At 36.2% G+C, this 21,175-nt stretch overlaps 1 protein-coding gene across 2 annotated transcripts in view; it reads right to left on the bottom strand.

Moving 5' to 3' along the window:
• Positions 1–21,175, bottom strand: part of LOC126831940 (putative sodium-coupled neutral amino acid transporter 11) — a 109,983-nt gene that overhangs the window by 50,485 nt on the left and 38,323 nt on the right. For both annotated transcript variants that reach the window (XM_050562598.2, XM_050562597.2), the window contains exon 2: positions 6,033–6,183. In XM_050562598.2, coding sequence (XP_050418555.1) covers positions 6,033–6,183 — 151 coding nt within the window. The remainder of the gene's footprint in view (positions 1–6,032; positions 6,184–21,175) is intronic.

Here is a 21,175-nt window from a genome sequence, read left to right as displayed (position 1 = left end):
GGCCATTCAACCCCCCACGTTAAAAGTAGAGAGAGGGAGAAACAGGATTTAACGTCCACTTGATTCAATTGTATTTCAGTAATTTGCTTGCATGTAGAGACCTTTAGCAGTGGGAGGAAACCGGAGGTCCCAGAGAAAACCCACGAGGTGTGAAAACGATACCCTATTCAGTGTCACGTACAACTTGGGAATCGAAACAATGTGAGTTGACACAATGACAGGCCATGTGCTAACCATTCGGTCATCGAACCTGCCGTTAAGAAATGAAATGAAATGGAGTTTAACGTCCTACTGTTCTGCTCCTAACCTGGGCTAATGAAGACGGGCATACACCATACAGTGTGCTATGAGGGAAATTTTGCCCGGACAGCGGCACTACGGCCTACTCTTATATCGAATTCCAACTGCCAAGGGATCTTTTACGTGCACGCCAATGTGTACACGGGACCTTGATTTTTCGTCCCATCCGAACGACTAGACAGCTTTCCTTGTCAGCCGCTCCGTCCTGCATCACTGACAAGGGAGAACCATGTCGGAAAATCTGGATGAACTTTCTCGGCCAATGCAGGGATCGAACACCCGACCTCCAGGCTAGCGAGCTAGCGTCTTACCCACTTAGCCACCGTGATCCCCCTGCCGTTAAGAGTAGAGAGAAAGGTTATTATACTTGTTTATCAAGCAAGCTCACAAAAAATTATTGATTGAGATATTGGGTACATGTATTTTAATTAAGCAGTGTTGCAAAATCAAAGATTGTATTTATAAGAAGTTCTATAAGTTAATTATCTTCTCTTACAATAACTTTATTGATTGGATTTTTTTACAAAGATAAAATACAACCGGCATGTCATGCACGGAATCAGAACTACATTAAAGGAGATGAGCCACCAATCTGTTTCTATATCAGAGCTACATTAAAGGAGATGAGCCATCTAATCTGTTTCGTTATCAACCTACACTGTATGGTATCAGAGCTACATTAAAGGAGATGAGCCATCTAATCTGTTTCGTTATCAACCTACACTGTATGGTATCAGAGCTACATTAAAGGAGATTAGCCATCTAATCTGTTTCGTTATCAACCTACACTGTATGGTATCAGAGCTACATAAAGAAGATGATCCATCTAATGTGTCTATATGAACCTACACTGTATAGTACCAGAACTACATTAAAGGAAATTGGCCATCTAATCTGTTTCTATATTCTATTAAAACACATATAAAGACCACAGTGGCTCTGAACAAATTTTAGAAACCCATTGAAATGCTACCTTTAAAGTCTCGTTGTATCATTTTAGCACAATAGGAATCCCTTATTATAAACCACAATATTGTGACATTTTAGCACAATAGGAATCCCTTATCTATATATATATTTGTGACTGTCGTTTGTCTGTCTGTCTGTCTGTCTGATCGGGGTTGGCGGCTACACTAGGTCTGCCCTGAGTCTGAAATTTGGGGTATAGGGGTAGCTCGGCGTTAGTCTACCACTTCCGGTTTCGGAGTTATGACCCCCGAGCGAAGCCGGGTACCCTGCTAGTAAACTATAAAATTAACATTGTAGCACAATAGAAATCCCTTATATTATAAACTATAATATTAACATTGTAGCACAATAAGAACCCCTTATAAACACAATTTTGTGTCAGTTTAGCACAATATTGTGAAAGATGAACCTCACTCCAAATAACAAAGATCTGTTGAATTGAAACTTCATTCATCTATATATGCTTCTCACATATGTAATAAATCTGATAAGAATTTTTTAAATCCGATTAAATCCGAGTCGGGAGGTTATCTAATGTTGGTATTATTTTCTTGATTAAATATCAAGTAATTAATCAATCTCTGAACATATTAGCGAGGATTCATTGTCATAAATTTGATATTACGATAAAAACGCAAATAACCCATCGTTATTGTAATTAAAAATGATATTAGTGATAAGCAAGAAAGGGAGAGCAAGAGAAATGGGGTTTAACATCCATGCAAAACAACTTAGGTGATTTTGGGACTAACATATGGTTCAATTTTATTTCAATAACTCACTTTCGCGTAGGGGTCTTTAGCAGTGGGAGGAAACCGGAGGACCTGGAGAAAACCAATGAGGTTGGACAGGTGACCCTAGTCCTTGTCACGTACAAGTGGGGAATCGCAAACCATGCCACTTAACTCAATGACAGACCTTATGATCAAATGCGCTCACATTAACCTTTCGGCCACCCAACCCTCCTTGCAAGAAAGAAATGACTTGGGAGCCAATCAATGACTTGATAAATACGGGGAGCTGGCTCACTAACCAGGAAGTCATGTGTTCGATCCTCGCGTCGAAAGTTCCTCAGGATTTTCCAGTTTGTCAGATGTGCAGGACAGAGGGACTAGCAATGTAAAGCATCTAGTTGTTAGGAAGGCATGAAAAACTGCGAGCCACATGTGTATTTGTTGGCATATACATAACAAACATCCTTGACCTTGGATTTCAATGAAAGAGAGAGAGAGAGAAATGGGGTTTAACAACCACTTGACACAAAGTCATTTCAGGCCTAACATATGGTTCAATTTTATTTCAATAATTCACTTGCACGTACGGGTCTTTAGCAGTGGGAGGAAACCACAGGATCCTACGCCTGGTCACGTACAACCATAGCATACTGCATGACATATGCCTGTCTTCATTAGCCCAATTGGTGCAGAAAAGTCAAAGGTTAATGCCCACTGCATTTCATTTGATTAGAGCAAGAAATGGCATGTATTGCCTGCGGGCCTACTGCACCTTGCATTCGTGCTAACATTAACTATTCTTCATCCCCTATGCATGACTGCCATATTAACAATAACATGTCTTTATCTCAGAGCAAGCAATTTGTTTGAAAATAGTCCTTTATTTGATCAGAAATTCGAGAGGATTCATGTGTCTTATCAGTTTTTCTCTAAAAAAAATAATTTAGAAATGTAAATTGTATTGATTTCATCAATAATTCAAAGGATATTCTCAGTTTCACGAAATCTGAGATTAATTAGATTGCATGTATTGTATTCACGCAAGAACTACTTCAAAGAAAAATATTTCTTTAAAAAAAAAATTAAATGGAGAATATTTTGAGAAATTCAATTTAGTAAATTACTTATTTCAAACAAGCATTTATAAAACATTTCCATTCAAAATGTTTTGAAGTAGCGGTATCTAATTTGGTAAATTAAGGAGACTGCACTACTCAAACTATTCAGCAGTAATATTCGCTAAGCTGCTACTATCAATTAGGGATGACATTGGGTTGATTTAATTAGCTTTCAATATTAACTTTTTTCCTTCTGCAAACAATTTTTTACGGCATACAGTGTGCTATGAGGGAAATTTTTTTGTCCCATCCAAATGACTAGACAGCTGTCCTTGCCAGGGCCTCCGTCCTGCACAACTGACTAGGGGAAACCATGCTGGAAACTTGCCTTTATTAACACACCATATTGCGTATGCATGTCTTCATTAATCCAGGGCATCAAACCCCATTAAACCTAATTTCATTCCTTTCTAATGTGTTTGCAAAATGTGAATAAACAAATGAATATATGGATGAAGAGTAAATAAAAACTTAATAAAAACGCAAAACAACCCCATTAAAATTTAAAAGGTAGTTGTGTAATAAAATAATATTTGGTTTTATCATTTATCTTTGAATATTTGATGGCAAGTTTTTGTTTTGCCATGCTATTGTTAATTGCAGTTCCTTGTTAATGTAGTTTTCAGACCAGGTCCATAATTGTTTGAGCCATTTCGTTATTTGCTTCCCCCAAGGCATGATGTTCTGCGTAGGCTAGCATAATATTTATCTGATACAATGTAATGTTTTCTTTTTCTTTTTCTTTTTCAACGTTGTTTTATTTTCATTGGACAAGTTGGTGTAAATTTAACGGTTTAGAATTATAGTGGCTGGTTGGAATGGACCTGGAAGACGGTTTAATATTTAGTAAAGAGAATCCTTTGGGCTTTTTAAGACAAAATGGCTTACTGTTATATCGAATTCCAACTGCCAAGGGATTTTTTATGTGCACGCCAATGTGTACATGGGACGTTGGTTTTCCATCCCATCTAAACAGTGCTTTGTCCCTTGCCAGGCCCTCTGTCCTGTAAGGGGGAACCATGACAGTAAAGGCAGATGAATTTTCTCGGCCAATGCAGGGATCAAACATGTGATCTCCAGGTTAGCAATCCAACATCTTACCTGCTGAGCCACCGTGGCTCCCGACAGCACCACAGATGCCACCCCTTGTTCTTCCCAACTACCACAACCTCTTATAACAGAGAAGACAGAAATGGTGCTGTCTGGACAAAATTATCCTCACCCGAACTATGCATTATATCTACATCTAACAGACAATACAGGATAGCTGTACAGCAAATCATAAACTCAACAAACAATAGGGGAAGAAGATGTGGGAGGAAACCAGACAACTTCTGGTTACCTAAAAGCCGGGAATCGAAACCATGCCACTTGACCTAATGACAGACCACTTTAAACCATTCGGCCAACCAACACCCTCAAATAAGTGTGGGTGAGAGATTTTCATCTGAACAGATTTCAATTAATTCCATTCAACCTTCTTCCAAGTTAAGAAACACCAGCACAGAAATATTGGCAATAACGGAAACTGATGACATCCTTGCTAGGATGCAATCAACTATCAACAAGCAATCAATATCATATAATATGGCTTCCTGCAAGTTTTTTGATTGTCCACAAAAGGTTTCAATAGTGTTATGGAAGATATTTCTATTCTCGTTTCAAGTGACTTCCCCTTCATCCAGCTCTTCAGAGGCAGAAGAAAAGGTCAATGGCTACTTAATATTGACAAAAGAAATATATGTTCTTCCATTGTCTAATGTGTATGCGTAGACATTTGGTCTCCTTATTTAAAGCTGCTATGATAGATGTTTGTTATTTGTTTTCTTGGAGGAGCCACGGTGGTTAATTGGGTAAGACACTGGCTCGTTAGCTTGAAATTCGCGTGTTTGATCCTTGCATTGGCCGAGAAAGTTCATCGGGATTTTCCAACGTGGTTTCCCCTTCTGACCTTGATGAAATCAGCAAGTGGCCTTAATATTTAGATCTGACTGTTATCCATTGATTCTTCTATTGTCTATTATTTTTTTTACTTTTCTATTGAGCAAGAGGCCATTAAAAAATTGATTTTTACTTCTCACAGACAGACACTCAATAATTTTTTGACAAGCTTATTCCAGGAAGTAGATATTTTCCCATTAACATCAGTGACACACAGTTTTAAATTTCTCACATTCAGACAGTCAATATGCTTTTGACTATTAGGGTTTATTTCAAATTCATATTAAAGATACTTTCCCAGAAAAATATTTATCGGGTGGGTCTTTCCAATAAAAGTATGTCAAATTTGGTATATATGGAAAGTATAGACACCCAATCTTACTAGAAAAATACTGGATTACCCGAAAAACGCACATGGGGCAAGCACTGGGCAAAATTGTCAGGGTATCACTAAATGGCAACCCGACTGTTATCTGCCAGCTTATTGTGTGTCAGCTTGTGTGAGGAAGCGGTTGTTATTTCTTGATCAAATGGTTAGGCGGTTTTGGGAACATTGAGGGGTGTCAATGTACAAAAGACTCTGCAAATAAACGGCAGAAAAAGAAGTTGACAGAAAATAATTAAAAATTTACTTAGGCCTCAATTTGTATGGTAAATGTACAGTAAGTAATGATAAATACATTCTGAAAAATGCACACTCCCACAATGAAGCTAAGTTGACAGACATTGCATCTAACAACAGCTTACTTATAGCTATAGTTATCCCAAGCGAATACAAAGTTTTGAGAGGGAATTGAAGCAAGTTTTTGATAGATTGGTTACTTTGAATATGTTTTTAGGCCAAAATATATCATCAAAAGTTTGTATGCAGGAATGTATCTTTAAATCTTGTTGATTCATCAGTTTATCAACAAGAAAGAATGAATGGAAGAGTAATTACACTCTGCCTTGTGCATGATACTGTACTCACCAATGACTCCTGATCCAATAATAGAGTTGATAAAGTTGAAACTGGTGACATACATTCCACTCCTTGGACGGCCATCATCTTTCTCTTCAACCAGCTGACGTGTATCACCAATACTACTTGTATCAGAAAACTGGGAGAAGTCAGATGTCGTCTGCAAAAAAAAACATGAAATAATTAAAGATACATTATGTAAGATTTGATACAGAGCTAGCCATTCTTGCTATATATAGTTCGCAAAAAGATAATGTAAAATGAATAATTTGAAAATTTCATTCCAATTACCCTATTGCGAGCGAAGATATTCGCCTTTGAAGGTTTGACAAGATGTGTGCAATAATTTCAACCACCCTACTGGTTGTTTGTAGCGAAGTCTAGCTCCTCCATTTTTAAATTAAATTAAAATATGGCTGAAGCATTCTAATCTATTTAATATTGGAGAAATCTGAAGTCATCGATTGTTCGATATTATGGTCTGGATCAGTTAATTAATGTCTAATTAATAAATTAGAAAACATTTCAGGCCTAAAGAAAGGCCAGCAATAGACAGATTCAGCTCTTGCATAATGTATGTTTAAATACCCATATTTAAATGTCTGTATGAACTTTTCAATTCAGTTTGAAATTATAGGATTCCCCCTCTTCAGTGGTGCAGGACCGAGGGACTGACAAGAACAGTGTATACTATACAATCAAGGCAGATTAAGTAGTTAATCAAGGTAGGTGTATATACGGTATTAAACGATAAATACGTTGATCACTTAATTATCTAATCAAGCCAGCCTGTTATCAACGATAATCGGGTTGAGTGGTAGTTATACACTCAGTACACTATATTAATTTTGGAATTTTGAATATTATTTACCATGTCTTGATGTCCGATTGGGAATATTCTGGGTCGGACAATTTAGGACCTTTGGAAAATAGCGTCGGACATGTCCGGAATATACGGGCAAAATCCCATCACTGGTGTATAGTCATTTGGATGGGACAAAAACCAAGATCAATTGTACAATTTGGTGTGCATTTAAAAGAACCCTTGACAGTTGGATTTTAAAGAAAGAGAAGGCTGTCTGTGGAGAAAAGTAGTTCAAAACGGATTCACTGTATGTATCAGTCACTGATGTGGCAGGCAGCATAGCTATAGCCATAGGGCGGGCTAAAGCATGCATCTTTACATATTCCTGAAGCAATGATCTGAGAAATCCTTCTCTGGCCATTGCTGGATTGCCTTCTGATACTTGAGATTTTGAGGGAGCATGTCTATTCTTCCCAAGTACAGTAACATGACAGTCCTTCATTTGGACAGTGATTAAAGTATTAAAAATGGTGAGAGTATTGTTCGTTTCCAAACAGTATTGTTTACATTGTAACCATTTGATAGCCTCGTTTGTCACAGAATTAGTTTTTCTGCAATATTCTGCTATGCACTGGTTAATTTGACGTAAAGTTATGTAAACATATTTGGTCCAATTTGGAGCTCTGTTTAACGCCGAATGATATTAGTACGCAGTTAGTTATTGGTTATTAATCGGACTATTGACCAGTCATAAGAGCTTAAGACATTGCGTAATATATTGTAAAAACACTCGGGCCCCTAGCCCTCTTGTTGTTACAATATATTACGCAATGTCTCGCTCTCGACCATTAAACAATACATAATACACACAGACGTCACTAAATGCTAAAGCCCACCTAATTTCTGGTTCCTGTGCATATATACCGTCCTGTGCATGACATTTGTATTCAATTTTTGGGGGGTTGGATGGCCAAAGGGTTAGCACGTACGCGTTGTATCATAAGGTCTGTCATTGAATCAACTTGCATGGTTTCGATTCCCTGGTGACAAGGGATAGGGTCATCTGTCCAACCTCGTAGGTTTTCCCCGGGGTCCTCCAGTTTTCTATCACTGCTCAAGACCCCTACGCACATGCAAATTATTGAAATAAAATTGACCTAGTTTGCGTCAAGTGGACTTTAAACCCCATTTCTCTCTGTATTACTTTTGTGTGCATGTAAGATTGAAAATAAATAGTCTTGGAAATATTAACATATTAATCCTTTATATGGCAATGTCCAGTCAATCCCTGCAATATCATCACTGAATTTGGCGAGTGAGACTTTCTCAATTGACTAAAAACTCTCCTTTGTGACTTATAAAGCGTATGTCACATTCAGCTTATGTTAGATTCTCTTGCTGAGCAATTAAATGTGATAGATCGTGTCCGTCCCTCTATTAAAACAAATCCTGATCACACAGCTGATGCTTGTGTGTAATTACCAATAAATTCTCCTGTAATAGGTTTGTTAACAAGTGGTATTTACAACTTTGAATGTCATTTTGATGTATTGTTTTGTCTACAGTAAATCAATTGGGGGATGCTAATTATATTTCGGTTGGCGGAATTTCCGGAGTCCACAATGGCCGCTTTAAAATAAATAAGCATTTTGGCGAATACTAACCTGAACCCTAACCCTAACCCTTTTTAGAGGGGTAAAAGGTAAATTAGATCCAAGTTCAGTCTTTTAAAAAGGGTTACGGTTAATATTTCCCAAAATACTCATTTATATAAAGTGGCCATTGTGGACTCCAGAAATTAAATTCCCGAACCTCCTATAATTAGCATCTCCCTTATTTCCAGAGTCCACAATGGCTGTTTTATATAAATGAGTATTTTGGGGAATACTAGCCTGAACCCTAACCCTAACCCTTTTTAAAGGGATAAAAGGTAAATTAGATCCAAGTTCAGTCTTCTAAAAAGGGTTAGGGTTAATATTCCCCAAAATACTCATTTATATAAAGCGGCCATTGTGGACTCCAGAAATTCCCGAACCTCCTCAATCGGCCTACATTTAGCATGTCCCTGATTAATTAGATAAAGTCATGGAGACATGGAAAGAGTTGTCTGCTATCTGATGAGCGGCCATCTTGTAGAATCTATTTAATCAAGCAATCAAGTGATGGAGAATTAGACCAAGTACTGATACTCATCAGATTACTTGATCAGATACAAATAAATGGCTTACTTCTTTAAAGAAACCAAAATTTATAATGAGCGAGAGAGAGAGAGAGAAATGGTGGCTCATGTTCACTTGACACAGATTAGGTCATTTTGGGACTAACACATGGTTCAATTTTAATAATTTGCTTGTGGGTAGGGGTCTTTAACAGTGTGAGGAAACCAGAGGACCTGGAGAAAACCCACGAAGTTGGAAAGGTTACCCTACTCCTTGACACATACAAGCTGGGAATCGAAACCATGCAACTTGAGTCAATGACAGATCTTGTGAGATGGGATTTAACTCCACTCAGCACAAACTAGGTCATTTCGGGACATGGTTCAATTTTATTTCCATAATTCGCTTGCGCGTAGGGTTTTTTAGCAGTGGGAGCAAACCGGAGGACTCAGAGAAAACCCACGAGGTTGGACAGGCGACACTACTCCTTGTCAAGTTCAACCGGGGAATCAAAACCACGCCAGTTGACTCAATGACAGGCCTTATGATACAGTGCGCACACGCTAACCACTGGGCCATCCAACCCCCCCATGAAGAATGGGGAATAAAATGATACATATTCAAATGCTACTCAAATATTCAAAAGCTCTTTGTTTTTCCTAACTTCAAATATATGCTGTACATTAGTGAATGAAATAACAAATGCCTTCGAATATAAATCATTTGCATGGAGGATATGTTAAAGACTGTTTCTGTATTCCTATGGGATTCAATAAAGCAAACATTATTGCTAACGTGAAGCTCCAATAATCCTAACCATCAATAACACAACATGCATATGTCTGACACCGACAGAATCATCTTGTGAAAAGATAATTTACGGCCATGTTTATCGGCCGATGATCACAGAATTTACTGGATGTTCTTAATGCAGTATAATTAGCTCATGTCCTAATGGATAAATTCGTTCTATTATAGTCTTAATGCAACAGTTTGTTCAAATGTAGGCTGCAACATCAATATTGAGTCTAATGGATTACTATGGCTGTCAGGAAGTATCTTAGCTTTATTGCCACTTGTGTCTGACAGGTTAAATACAAAAACTACATGTACAGCATAAATTCTTAGCTTTATGATTTTTTTCAAAAATCTTTAATGCTATGGCTGTCAGGAAGTATCATAGATTTACTGCCACTGGTGTCTGACATGTTAAATACAAAAACTACATGCACTGCCGTATAAATTCTTAGCTTTATGATTTTTTTCCAAAAATGTTTCACGCTACACAGATGATATCCACCACAATTTGTAAATTACAACTGTATTACAAAAGTTTGTTACCGAGCATCTTCAATAGAAGGCTAGATCCCGCCCTAACTCTTACCAAGCTCTTCACTTAAAAAGGGGGGTTGGATGGCCGAATGGTTTGCACGTACGTGCTGTATCATAAAGCCTGTCATTGATCAACTGGCGTGGTTTCGAATCCCCGGTTGTACGTGACAAGGAGTATGGTCGCCTGTCCAACCTCGTGTGTTTTCTCCGGGTCCTCCGGTTTCCTCCCACTGCTAAAGACCCCTACGCGCAAGCGAATTATTGAAATAAAATTAAACCATATGTTAGTCCCGAAATGACCTAGTTTGTGTCGAGTGGACGTTAAACCCCATTTCTCTCTCTTTCCCCTTTACTTAAAACCCTATCAATTGGTTACTGGAGACCTTAGATTTCTTTTTAGAAAATATCGCGAATACCAAGTCGCACACTTTCCAAATGAAACTAGCTGCGATAATCGAGTTGAAAAGTTCACGATTCGTTCAATGTCAAGGTTGCTGGAACTTTCCACTCTTTGCCTATGATAATGCTATGATCCGCTTTACATCTTAGTTGAAACGTTTCTAATTTCCTTTTTGTTCTACCATTATGCTAGTAACGGCTGTAAACAAATCTATTCCTTTATGAGCTTGTATGACATGTCTGTGATAAAGGGAGATAATGTACCTAAGTTTTGGAATTTCTGACTAATCTAGCAATGGCTAGATGTTGTAAAACTCACAGTGGTTGATTCAGGAACATTTTGATTTAGGAAATCTGGCCAGGATTGTGGAACAGGCCTAGAAAGAGAGAGAGAGAGAGAGAGAGAGAGAGAGAGAGAGAGAGAGAGATGGGTTAAAGGTATAGTCCACACAAACTAGGTCATTTCAAGAGGAACATATATGGTTCATGTTTGTTTCAATAATTCGCTTGTGTGTAGGGATCTTTAGCAGTGGGAGGAAACAGGAAGAAACTGGAGGACTCGGAGAAAACCGACAAGGTTGGACAAGTGACCCTACTCTTTGTCACATACAAGCGGGGAATCAAAATCACGCTACTTGACTCAATGACAAACCTTATTTCATTCGCACACGTTAACCAATTCGGCCACCCAACCCCCCAATCAGTTTAAAAACAACAGTACTACAAGTGTATCGATCAAGTGGTATCAAGTGTTCTAGAAGGAGTACCAGTAGGCATACCCTGCCCTGTGCATTTCAAAACTGACCAGAGTTTCCCAATGTCACAGTGTTTCTGTGTTTTGCAATATATGTATATCTATGATGAAAAAAGGATCTTACTATAAAAGATATAAACCAGTACAAGCATACTGTAAGGACCTGGGAGCACCCATGACTTCATTGCAGCCATCATGGAATTATATCAAAATGTTTTTCAATCATTATCCATTAACGAGTAAGTTGCATGTAACAACAAGTTACAAAGTGTATGGAACCTGTGCCTGGTTTAAAAATAAGGACAGATATTAACCTGTTAAGTGCGTAGGTCGTTATATAACGTCCTGGACAACTGCCACTTACTGTGTGTAGGGCGTAATATAATGCCTTGGAGGTATTTTACCCAACCTATTCTTAGAACATAGTACACAGTTCTTCGTCAATTAATTACACAATAGGGGGTAGTTAACGTTTTAAAAACGTCAAGCTTAACGGGTTAAACATACATTATGCAAGAGCTAAATCTGCCTATTGCAGGTCTTTCTTTAGGCCTAATGTTATATAAAATATTAATTAGACATTAATTAACTTATCAAGACCATAATCAACTCTCTATACCATCGCTAGCCTGCAATATTTAGTGGATTGGAATACAGTTTGTGATGGATGATTTAATGTCAAAAAGGACAATTGAGACTTTGTTTATTATCGTACCAACGGTAGTAATGATGATTGAGACTAGGCCTAAAACTGAATCGCTAATATCTCAGTTTAGAGTGAAGCAATTTGACTGAAATTTTCAGCATATTCCATTTACATTATCTATTTTTTAACTATCACAGCAAGAACTGTCAGCTCTTTATCAAATTTTACCTGATGAACCTTTAAGTGGGTTATTTCCAGAGAGACATTTGAGGCAGAATGTTCCTGATGAAGAATGTGACAGGCGATAGGTCACATTTAAGCCATTATTGTCTTGCTCGCATTGATTAATCAATCACTTTGGTTCTCAATCATATATTTGGTAAATAATTGAAACACCTTATTAGTTATGGACAGAAACATTTGCAAATCCTTTGGGTACGCATTTTAAATGACAACACACGTTTATAATTCAATATTCCTCTGAGCATACCCCCAGGAGAATTCTTGGGACACATAACCAAGAGCTGAAACATATAACATACACTTTGTATAAATTATATCTCATAGAACTAAATAAACTGCCAATGTGAATTACATCACTTATAAACATGATTACATAATTGATTTCACGGAAAGAAGGATTTCCTCTACTTGGTACAAGAACTTGCTTAATATTCACGTAATTTCAGCAGGAAATTTGATTATTTCCTAACCAAAGTTTTAAATCAATTTGTTTACTGTGAATAAACGATGGCTACCGGCAGCAGCACGGTAATCTATTTAATAAATTGAATTGGCGCCATATATATCGCTTGAATCTTTCTATTGAATATTGATGTAAAGAAGTGTCAAAACTAATCAATTTTCTTAATTTGTATTTAACCTTGAACTAGAGAGATAAATTTTGTTTAATGTTCACAAGACATTGGAAGGAAACCCAAGAAAACCCAAAAGATTGGACAGGCGACCCTACTCCTTGTTATGTTTTAGCTGAGAATGATCACAGCAGTTGACTCAATGACAAACCTTTTGATCTAAAGTGCACATGTTAAACCATTCAGCTTCCCCGCCCCTGTCCCCACCCCCTCCCCTCATTCCACCCACATCGCATTTCAAAAATAAAATATGTGCATATACTATATGGAGAATTTCAAAAGTTCAAAAGTTACAGAAAAGCAAATGACAATGTAAATATTTTCCAGAAATATTTAAAGTTACAATTTCATATTTTCTAAGAAAGTCCAAACATAATTATTTCTATGTCTTTTGCTCAATAGGTTATCAACTCACTATTATACGACCATAGGTGTCATTCTCACACTTAAAACTCATTTACACCGGAAATAATAACACAATTACCTCCCTTGTTTTCTATTCTCCACCATGGAGTAGTTATCTTCAAACGTTTGAATTTGAAGATAAAAATGATATTTTTGCCAATTTCTCAACTGGCAATCGTGAATTATAGGATTAATAGGATTATTCTTTAACAAGGTAGGACTGTTTATGGATACCATCTATTTTAGGACTTTATTTTAATACATTTTAAAAATATAACTTAAAAATATGTAATTGCAACTTTAAATATGGGAAAAGGGAGAAATTTTGGCTGACAATTTCATAAAGATAATCATATCTAAGCTTTAAAGTAACCAAGATAGATATAAACCCATAAGGATATTTTAAATTTGTCAGATCTTGTTTCAGAGAAATTATAGCTCCCTCTGTAAGTTGTTGTTGTTTATTACAATTTTAATGTCCAATACATAATCTATGATATTGTGACAGATTATGAAAAAGGTAAAAAAATAAAAAATGCGAAGCGTGGGCAGGTCGTCTTCTCTCTTTGTAAGAATCCCTCTGTAAGTCTAAACTTAGATATTTTATAGATCATTGGAGGCGTTGAGTGGGCATTAGCTAATCTTAATTATTCATTAATATTTGTAATTCGAAGAGTGGGATGGATGTAATTAAGAAGAAATTAAGAAAGGAAGTTCGAAAAATTATCTTTACTTAAGGCCAAGTAAACTTGATTTTCTGTTCTTTAGGAACACCTGTAAAAATGTAAGTTCTTATTTCTTCAGTAAAAAAACTAATTTAAAAACCAAAAAGTACTTGGTTGTGCTGTTCAAAAGTTCCAAATTTTAAACAAAACATTGTACACATGATTCAAGAGGCTATATATTTATCAAGAACCTGTAGAACAGAAAATTATATTGGTGTGGCCTTACTGTAAGTTTAACAAAATTAGGTTTCATAAAATATTAACTCATCGTAAACAAACAAATACATTTAAACGATTTTCTACATTCTCAATCAAATGGGTGTGTTTTCTTTTAATCATACACATCCAAGTGTTGATTACATTAGTAGTTTGATTAGACGTTCCATTCTTTTAATCATACACATCCTAGTGTTGATAACATTAGTTTGATTCCCTTTGCCTGTATCACGTTCTTTGTGTGTTTTACCATGCAGTCTTCCTTCATATAATGGGGGTCACGGTGGCTAAGTGGGTAAATCCCTGCATTGGTCGAGAAAATTTATCCAGATTGTCTGGTATGGTTCCCCCTTGTCAGTGATGCAGGACAGAGGGCCTAGACAGCTGTCTAGTCATTCAGATGGGACGGAAAACTGTGGTCCCGTATACACATTGGTGTGTACATAAAAGATCCCATGACAGTAGTTGGAATTCGATATAAGAGTAGGCCGTAGTGCCGCTGTCCAGGCAAAATTTCCCTCATAGCTTGTCTTCACTAGCCAGTCCTTACAGAAAAGTAGGATGTTAAACCCCATTTCATTTCATTTTGTATAAAACTTTTAGACAAGCTAAATGCTCTGTTTCTTCAATTCTTTATCGATCTGGTACCACTCTGTTAAACACTTCCTAATATGGAATGTTTATGAACCCATCATATTTTGATGTAACTCAAGCAGGTCTTGATCTAAATCAACTGGCAGATATTTCAACTTGTGACATCTTAAAATGTCTTGACAAGTTCTTATATCAAATAAATGAAATTTATCTATAGTAAACAAATCATGGTAAGGTTACTCTGCCATACAAATGACAGAATTAAGTGAAATTGTCTATTTTAAATTTTTTCTTATCAAACCAAAACATTACAGATTTCCTACCGGAAGATCCTTCGAGACTAATCTGTTTTTGGTGTGTTCAAGCAGAAATAATCCCGTTTTCCAATACCGTGAAATGACTACTAAGGAGTCTCTAATTCGCAACATTGGCTTTCCGTTATCGAGAGAACCGATAAAAAAACTTACACTACCACCATGTGGTCACATGCAAATGTCATTACATCGTTGATTAGAACATTTTTGACCTTAGGATTCTTTCTTTCCCAAAGGACATGAGAGCTGCATTATGAGAACAGCCAAAGATTTAGTTATTAAGTATTTTCAGTTAGTTCTGAGGCAATTCATGCAAGCATGTATTGCAGAAATATCATTAATCTGAAGAAATTGTTGAGAAATTGTTGAGAAATTGGCAAAAATTAGCTAATATTATCTGTAGACTTGTTGAGCTGAACTTCTTTACAATGTCAAGGTATTAAAGATACATTATAGGATATTAGATAAAGAGCTGGCAGTTCTATTATAGTTAAAAACTACATAATGTAAGAGGGAATTGAACTCAGATTTTAGCGATTGAATTTAAGGCCTAGCCTCGATCATCATTACTAAATTTGGTACGATAAAAAACATAGTCTGGATTATCCATTTCATGATTTAATAATGAATGAAAGTTGAGCAGTAAGTCGGAGCCTAATCCAGTAAATATTGCAGGATAGCGATAACATCAAGAGTTGATTATGGTCTGGATAAGTTAATTAGTGATTCAGTTTTAGGCCTAGTCTCAATCATCATCGCTACCGTTGGTACGATAATAAACAAAATCTCAATTGTCCTTTTTTACATTAAATCATCCATCACAAAATGTATTCCAATCCAGGCTAGCGATGGTCTAGAGAGTTGATTATGGTCTGGATAAGTTAATTAATGTCTAATTAATAATTCAGATAACATTTCGGGCCTAAAGAAAGACCTGGAATAGGCAGATTTAGCTCTTGTATAAATACATGTTTAAGAAATGTTTTTTTTTTGAATGGCATTTAGTGAGAGAGAGAGAAATGGGGTTTAACGTCCACTCGACACAACTAGGTAATTTCGGGACTAACATATGGTTTAATTTTATTTCAATAATTCGCTTGCGCATAGGGTTCTTTAGCAGTGGGAGGAAACCGGAGGACCCAGAGAAAACCCACGAGGTTGGACAGGCGACCCTACTCCTTGTCACGTACAACCGGGGATTCGAAACCACGCCAGTCGACTCAATGACAGACTTTATGATACAGCGCGCGCACGCTAACCAGAATGGCATTTAGTAATTGGAACATATAATCAAATAACATAGTAATTGTTATTCCATAAGTGTGTTATTTGAAATGTTGTATGAGAGAAATGGGGTTTAACGTTCACTTGACACAAACTAGGTCATTTTAGGACTAACATATGGTTACATTTTATTTCCATAATTCAATTGGGCGTAGGGGTCATTAGCTGTGGGAGAAAACCAGAGGACCCCCCGGAGAAAATGCACGAGGTTAGAAAGGTGATCCTACTCCATATCACGTACAAGTAGGGAATTGAAGCCTTAAACCATCCAGACATGGGTTGTCTCTCCTACTGAAATCGATATGGGATGTCTCTCCAACTGAAATTGAAAAAGTCTAACAATATTTTGTTTTTAACAATTTTCAATAATAACTTCCCCAGATCTTCCCTTTTCTTTTGATATCCCATGAACATACATGTTTCAAATGTTTTACGATATTTTTGAAAATTAGTTTGGTTGTCTGCCCTATTAAAATGAAGAATCCTATCGATTTTCAATAATAACATCCAGAGTTGTTCCCCTTTCTTATAAATCTTGTTGGCACCTTAAGAAACGTCCATTTGGGTTTGCTTCTTCTGAAATTGAACAATTTATTTGCGGGTGGACATAAATTTTGTTGCCTAAATACCTATCTGTTTTGATTAACAAGTTTTCCTACGTTCTCGAACCGTAAGAAGACAAGAAAACTATTGTGACTAAGAATCAGGATTTAAATCAAATTTAGAGAATCAATATGAGTCATTTATCTCAATAAAGATTTTGAAAATTAGATTATATGAAGTTTATTAACCCTGTAAAAACAATGATTTTTTTTATGTACTGCTACGTACATTATTCTTAGAGAGAAATCCATACAGAATAGAGTGTGTATACAGCTAAATACTGAAAAATATAATTGTTTTGGACAATAACAAAAGCACCTTGAAGATTACTTTGAGATGTTTTGGGGGTTTTTTCATTTAAAATATGCGAATGAAAATATACAGCCCAAGGCAGAAATTGTGCAAATGTTTAAAAATCAAATCTTTAATGCTGTTATTGTTGTGTTGGGGTTGGTTCCTTGTGGATGGGACTTCAGAGAAAGTGCATCAGTTACATATTTATTTGGTTCTGGTTTCCACATGGAAGTAATAGAACCTATTTCATCATGGGGTTTCTATTCTCTTTATGAAACATTCTGCTGGAGAGTTTTTCAACAACTCAATGACTTATTATTAATATAAATCTCTGACTTAATGTTCTATTCAAGTGCTTATCCAATTTCAAATCGTCCACTGACAACAAAATTCCCTCACCCTCAAATAACAAGGATTTCCACCCATAAATCACCCCTAGTTATCACTCTCAGATAAACATTTCAACCCATATATCACCATCAAATAACAAGCATTTTGGCCCATATATCACCCTCAAATAACAAGCATTTCAACCCATAAATCCCCCTTAGTTATTACTTTCAGATAAACATTTCCACCCATAAATTACCCTCAGATAACCAGCATTTTGGCCAATATATCACCCCCAGTTAACAAGCATTTTGACCATATATCACCCCCAGTTAACAAGCATTTTCACCATATATCACCCCAGTTAACAAGCATTTTGACCATATATCACCCCCAGTTAACAAGCATTTCAACCCATATATCACTCTCAGATAACAAGCATTTCCACTCATATATCACTCTTAGATAACAAGCATTTCCACTCATATATCACCCACAGTTAACAAGCATTTCAACCCATATATCACCCCCAGTTAACAAGCATTTCAACCCATATATCACTCTCAGATAACAAGCATTTCCACTCATATATCACCCCCAGTTAACCAGTATTTTCTAAGACAACACACAGAGAACAAGATTTTCTAATAAATCAGGACACAATGACTCACGGAGACAAAAAATTTTATAATGCATCAGAAAACTGATCTTTTCTAACACATTACCAACTGAGAAAAGTGTTTATAAATACATGATTCACACTACCACCTGCAGAGAACAATCTTCTAAAACTATTAACCACAGAGAACTAGCATTTTGAACAGAATGCCATACAGAACAAGCATTTTGTAACCGAATGCCGTTCAAAACACATTAACCACAAAACAAGCATTTTCACACATCAACCCAAGAAATAGAATTCTATAACACAATCCCCATCTATTTTCTGGTGAAATTTTGGATAAATTCACAAAAGTAGTTAATTGGAAGTTGCCTATGGCTCTCTGTACGTAGGACTATTTAGATTCACGGAAAGTGAAATGATGAATTTTTGTAAAAGGTTTAGTGTATGATATAACGAGTTCCCATTTTAATCACCTAAAGGCTATTATTCCTTTGAACATTGAAATATACTAATAATTCCCCATTTCATCATAAAATCAATACGTTTTATCTCGTCTTTGACAAATAGGAAAGATACATCAAATATCATCCTTCATGACCTTTTGAATAGTTTATCAGTCTCAAAGCATGGATTTTAAATTAAGATATATGTTAAAGACTTTTCAATTTCCTTTGGGAATGGAGATATAGTTTTCAATAACATAAAGGCACAATATTCTATAACTGAACTTGCATTCATAAACTACATATAGAAAGTGGTATTTGGTAATCCAGAAAGTGATTTCAGGTTATCTAGAAAGTGATTTCAGGTTATCTAGAAAGTGATATCAGGTTATCTAGAAAGTGATATCAGGTAATCCAGAATGTGATATTATGTGATATCAGGTTATATAGAAAGTGATATCAGGTAATCTAGAAAGAAAGTGATATCAGGTAATCCAGAATGTGATATCAGGTTATCTAGAAAGTGATGTTAGGACTGCATGGTTATCTAGGAATTAATATCAGTCATGCACTGCTTAAGGCACCATCAGTCTTGAGTCGATTTAAAATTACACCAACAACACAAGATCAACTTAACAATCAAAATTCAAGAACTGAAAATTCTGTGAAATCTTTGAAAAGTGAGAAATTTGATCAAGGTCAAAGGTACAACTAAGCTGAGAGTTCTGCGAGTGCTTTTCTTAAGCATGTCTTTAGACTTTTGGCAGTATCCATTTGAATAAACAAAACAAAAGAAGCATCAGATTTTAATTTGATTTCTGATTTTCTTTGTACTGTTATCACTGTTAACATGAATATTCATGACCTTTATGTACAGTATATGAATAGTAATGAGATACATGTGTCCATCCGTCTTCATTAGCCCAGTTAGAGCAGAACAATAAACCCCATTTCATTTCATTTACACTAGTGCACAGCCATGGGAGAGAGAGAGAAGTGGGGTTTAACGTCCACTTGACACAAACTAGGTCATTTTAGGACTAACATGGATCAATTTTATTTCAAAATTTGTTTGCACGTAGGGTCTTTAGCAGCAGGAGGAAACGGAGGACCCAGAGAAAGTCCATGAGGCTGGACAGGCGACCCTACTCCTTATCACATATAACTGAGGAATCGAAACCACGCCAGTTGACTCAATGACACATCTTATGATACAGTGCGCACGTGCAAACCATTCGGCCATCCAACCCCCTGATGACTTCTGCGGAAAACAACAAAATAAAACAACCTAATCTATTGGTGACATTCCATTTCTTTAATTGTGTGGTAATAAAATGGCGGGTGCTGGTTCAGATGAATACTGTCCAGGGAATTAAGTGAAAAATATGACCATAATGCATCAAAAAGATATTTATTCTTTTTAAAATGAATTTGCAAATGTCACCAATTTTGATAAAATCTTAATATATAAAAGATGTCTTGTAAACATGGTTTTGACTTCCTTGTAAGGATATTCCATTTTTAAATACATTGCTCCATGACAAAAATTGTGTTTTAACTTTTAATCTGATGCCATCCTTGTGATATAGCAGGGGAGATATAACATCAACCACTTATGTGTCTGCAAAATTTTTGCTTCTAATCACTACAGACCAGAATTATATGAAGAGGCGTTATCCACACAATAAATCCATTCCTAAACTTCTTTTTTTACAAAACCATTCCTGACATGAAATGGTATTAAGATATTTAATATTGTTTTATAAATTTATTTTTAATGTCACCATTTTGTTTTTATCATCTTTACATTGTTTATAAGCAAATATGAAATTTTGAATAGGTCAGGGATTTAATACAGTTATTTCATTCTTTATTATTCCATAAAATGTTTTTAGTATTCTGGTGGAGGGGGTTGGATGGTCGAATGGTTAGCATGTGCGCGTTGCATCATAAAGTCGTCATTATGTCAACTGGTATGGTTTCAATTCCACGGTTGTAGGGTCACCTGTCCAACCCCGTGGGTTTTCTCCGGGTCCTCTGGTCTCCTCCCACTGCTAAAGACCCTTATGCACAAGCGAATTATTGAAATAAAATAGAGCCATATGTTTGTTCCGAAATGATCTAGTTTGTGTCGAGTGGGTGTTAAACCCATTTCTCTCTACCTCTCTCTTTTAGAATTCTTCCTACATTATTGTAAGATAAAAAGAATGGATTGTGTTTTAGTAACTTGTCAACACATTAACTCTAGCATACACCAGGGAATTTTATATGCTTGTTGAAACAACAAACAATTGTTCGGCAAGCAGTCAGGCAAGTGAGAATTCAGGGATTGCCACAAATAATCAACTC

Source organism: Patella vulgata, chromosome 9, assembly GCF_932274485.2.
Source record: "Patella vulgata chromosome 9, xgPatVulg1.2, whole genome shotgun sequence".
NCBI lineage: Eukaryota > Metazoa > Mollusca > Gastropoda > Patellidae > Patella > Patella vulgata.
This window is presented reverse-complemented; position numbering and strand designations above follow the sequence as displayed.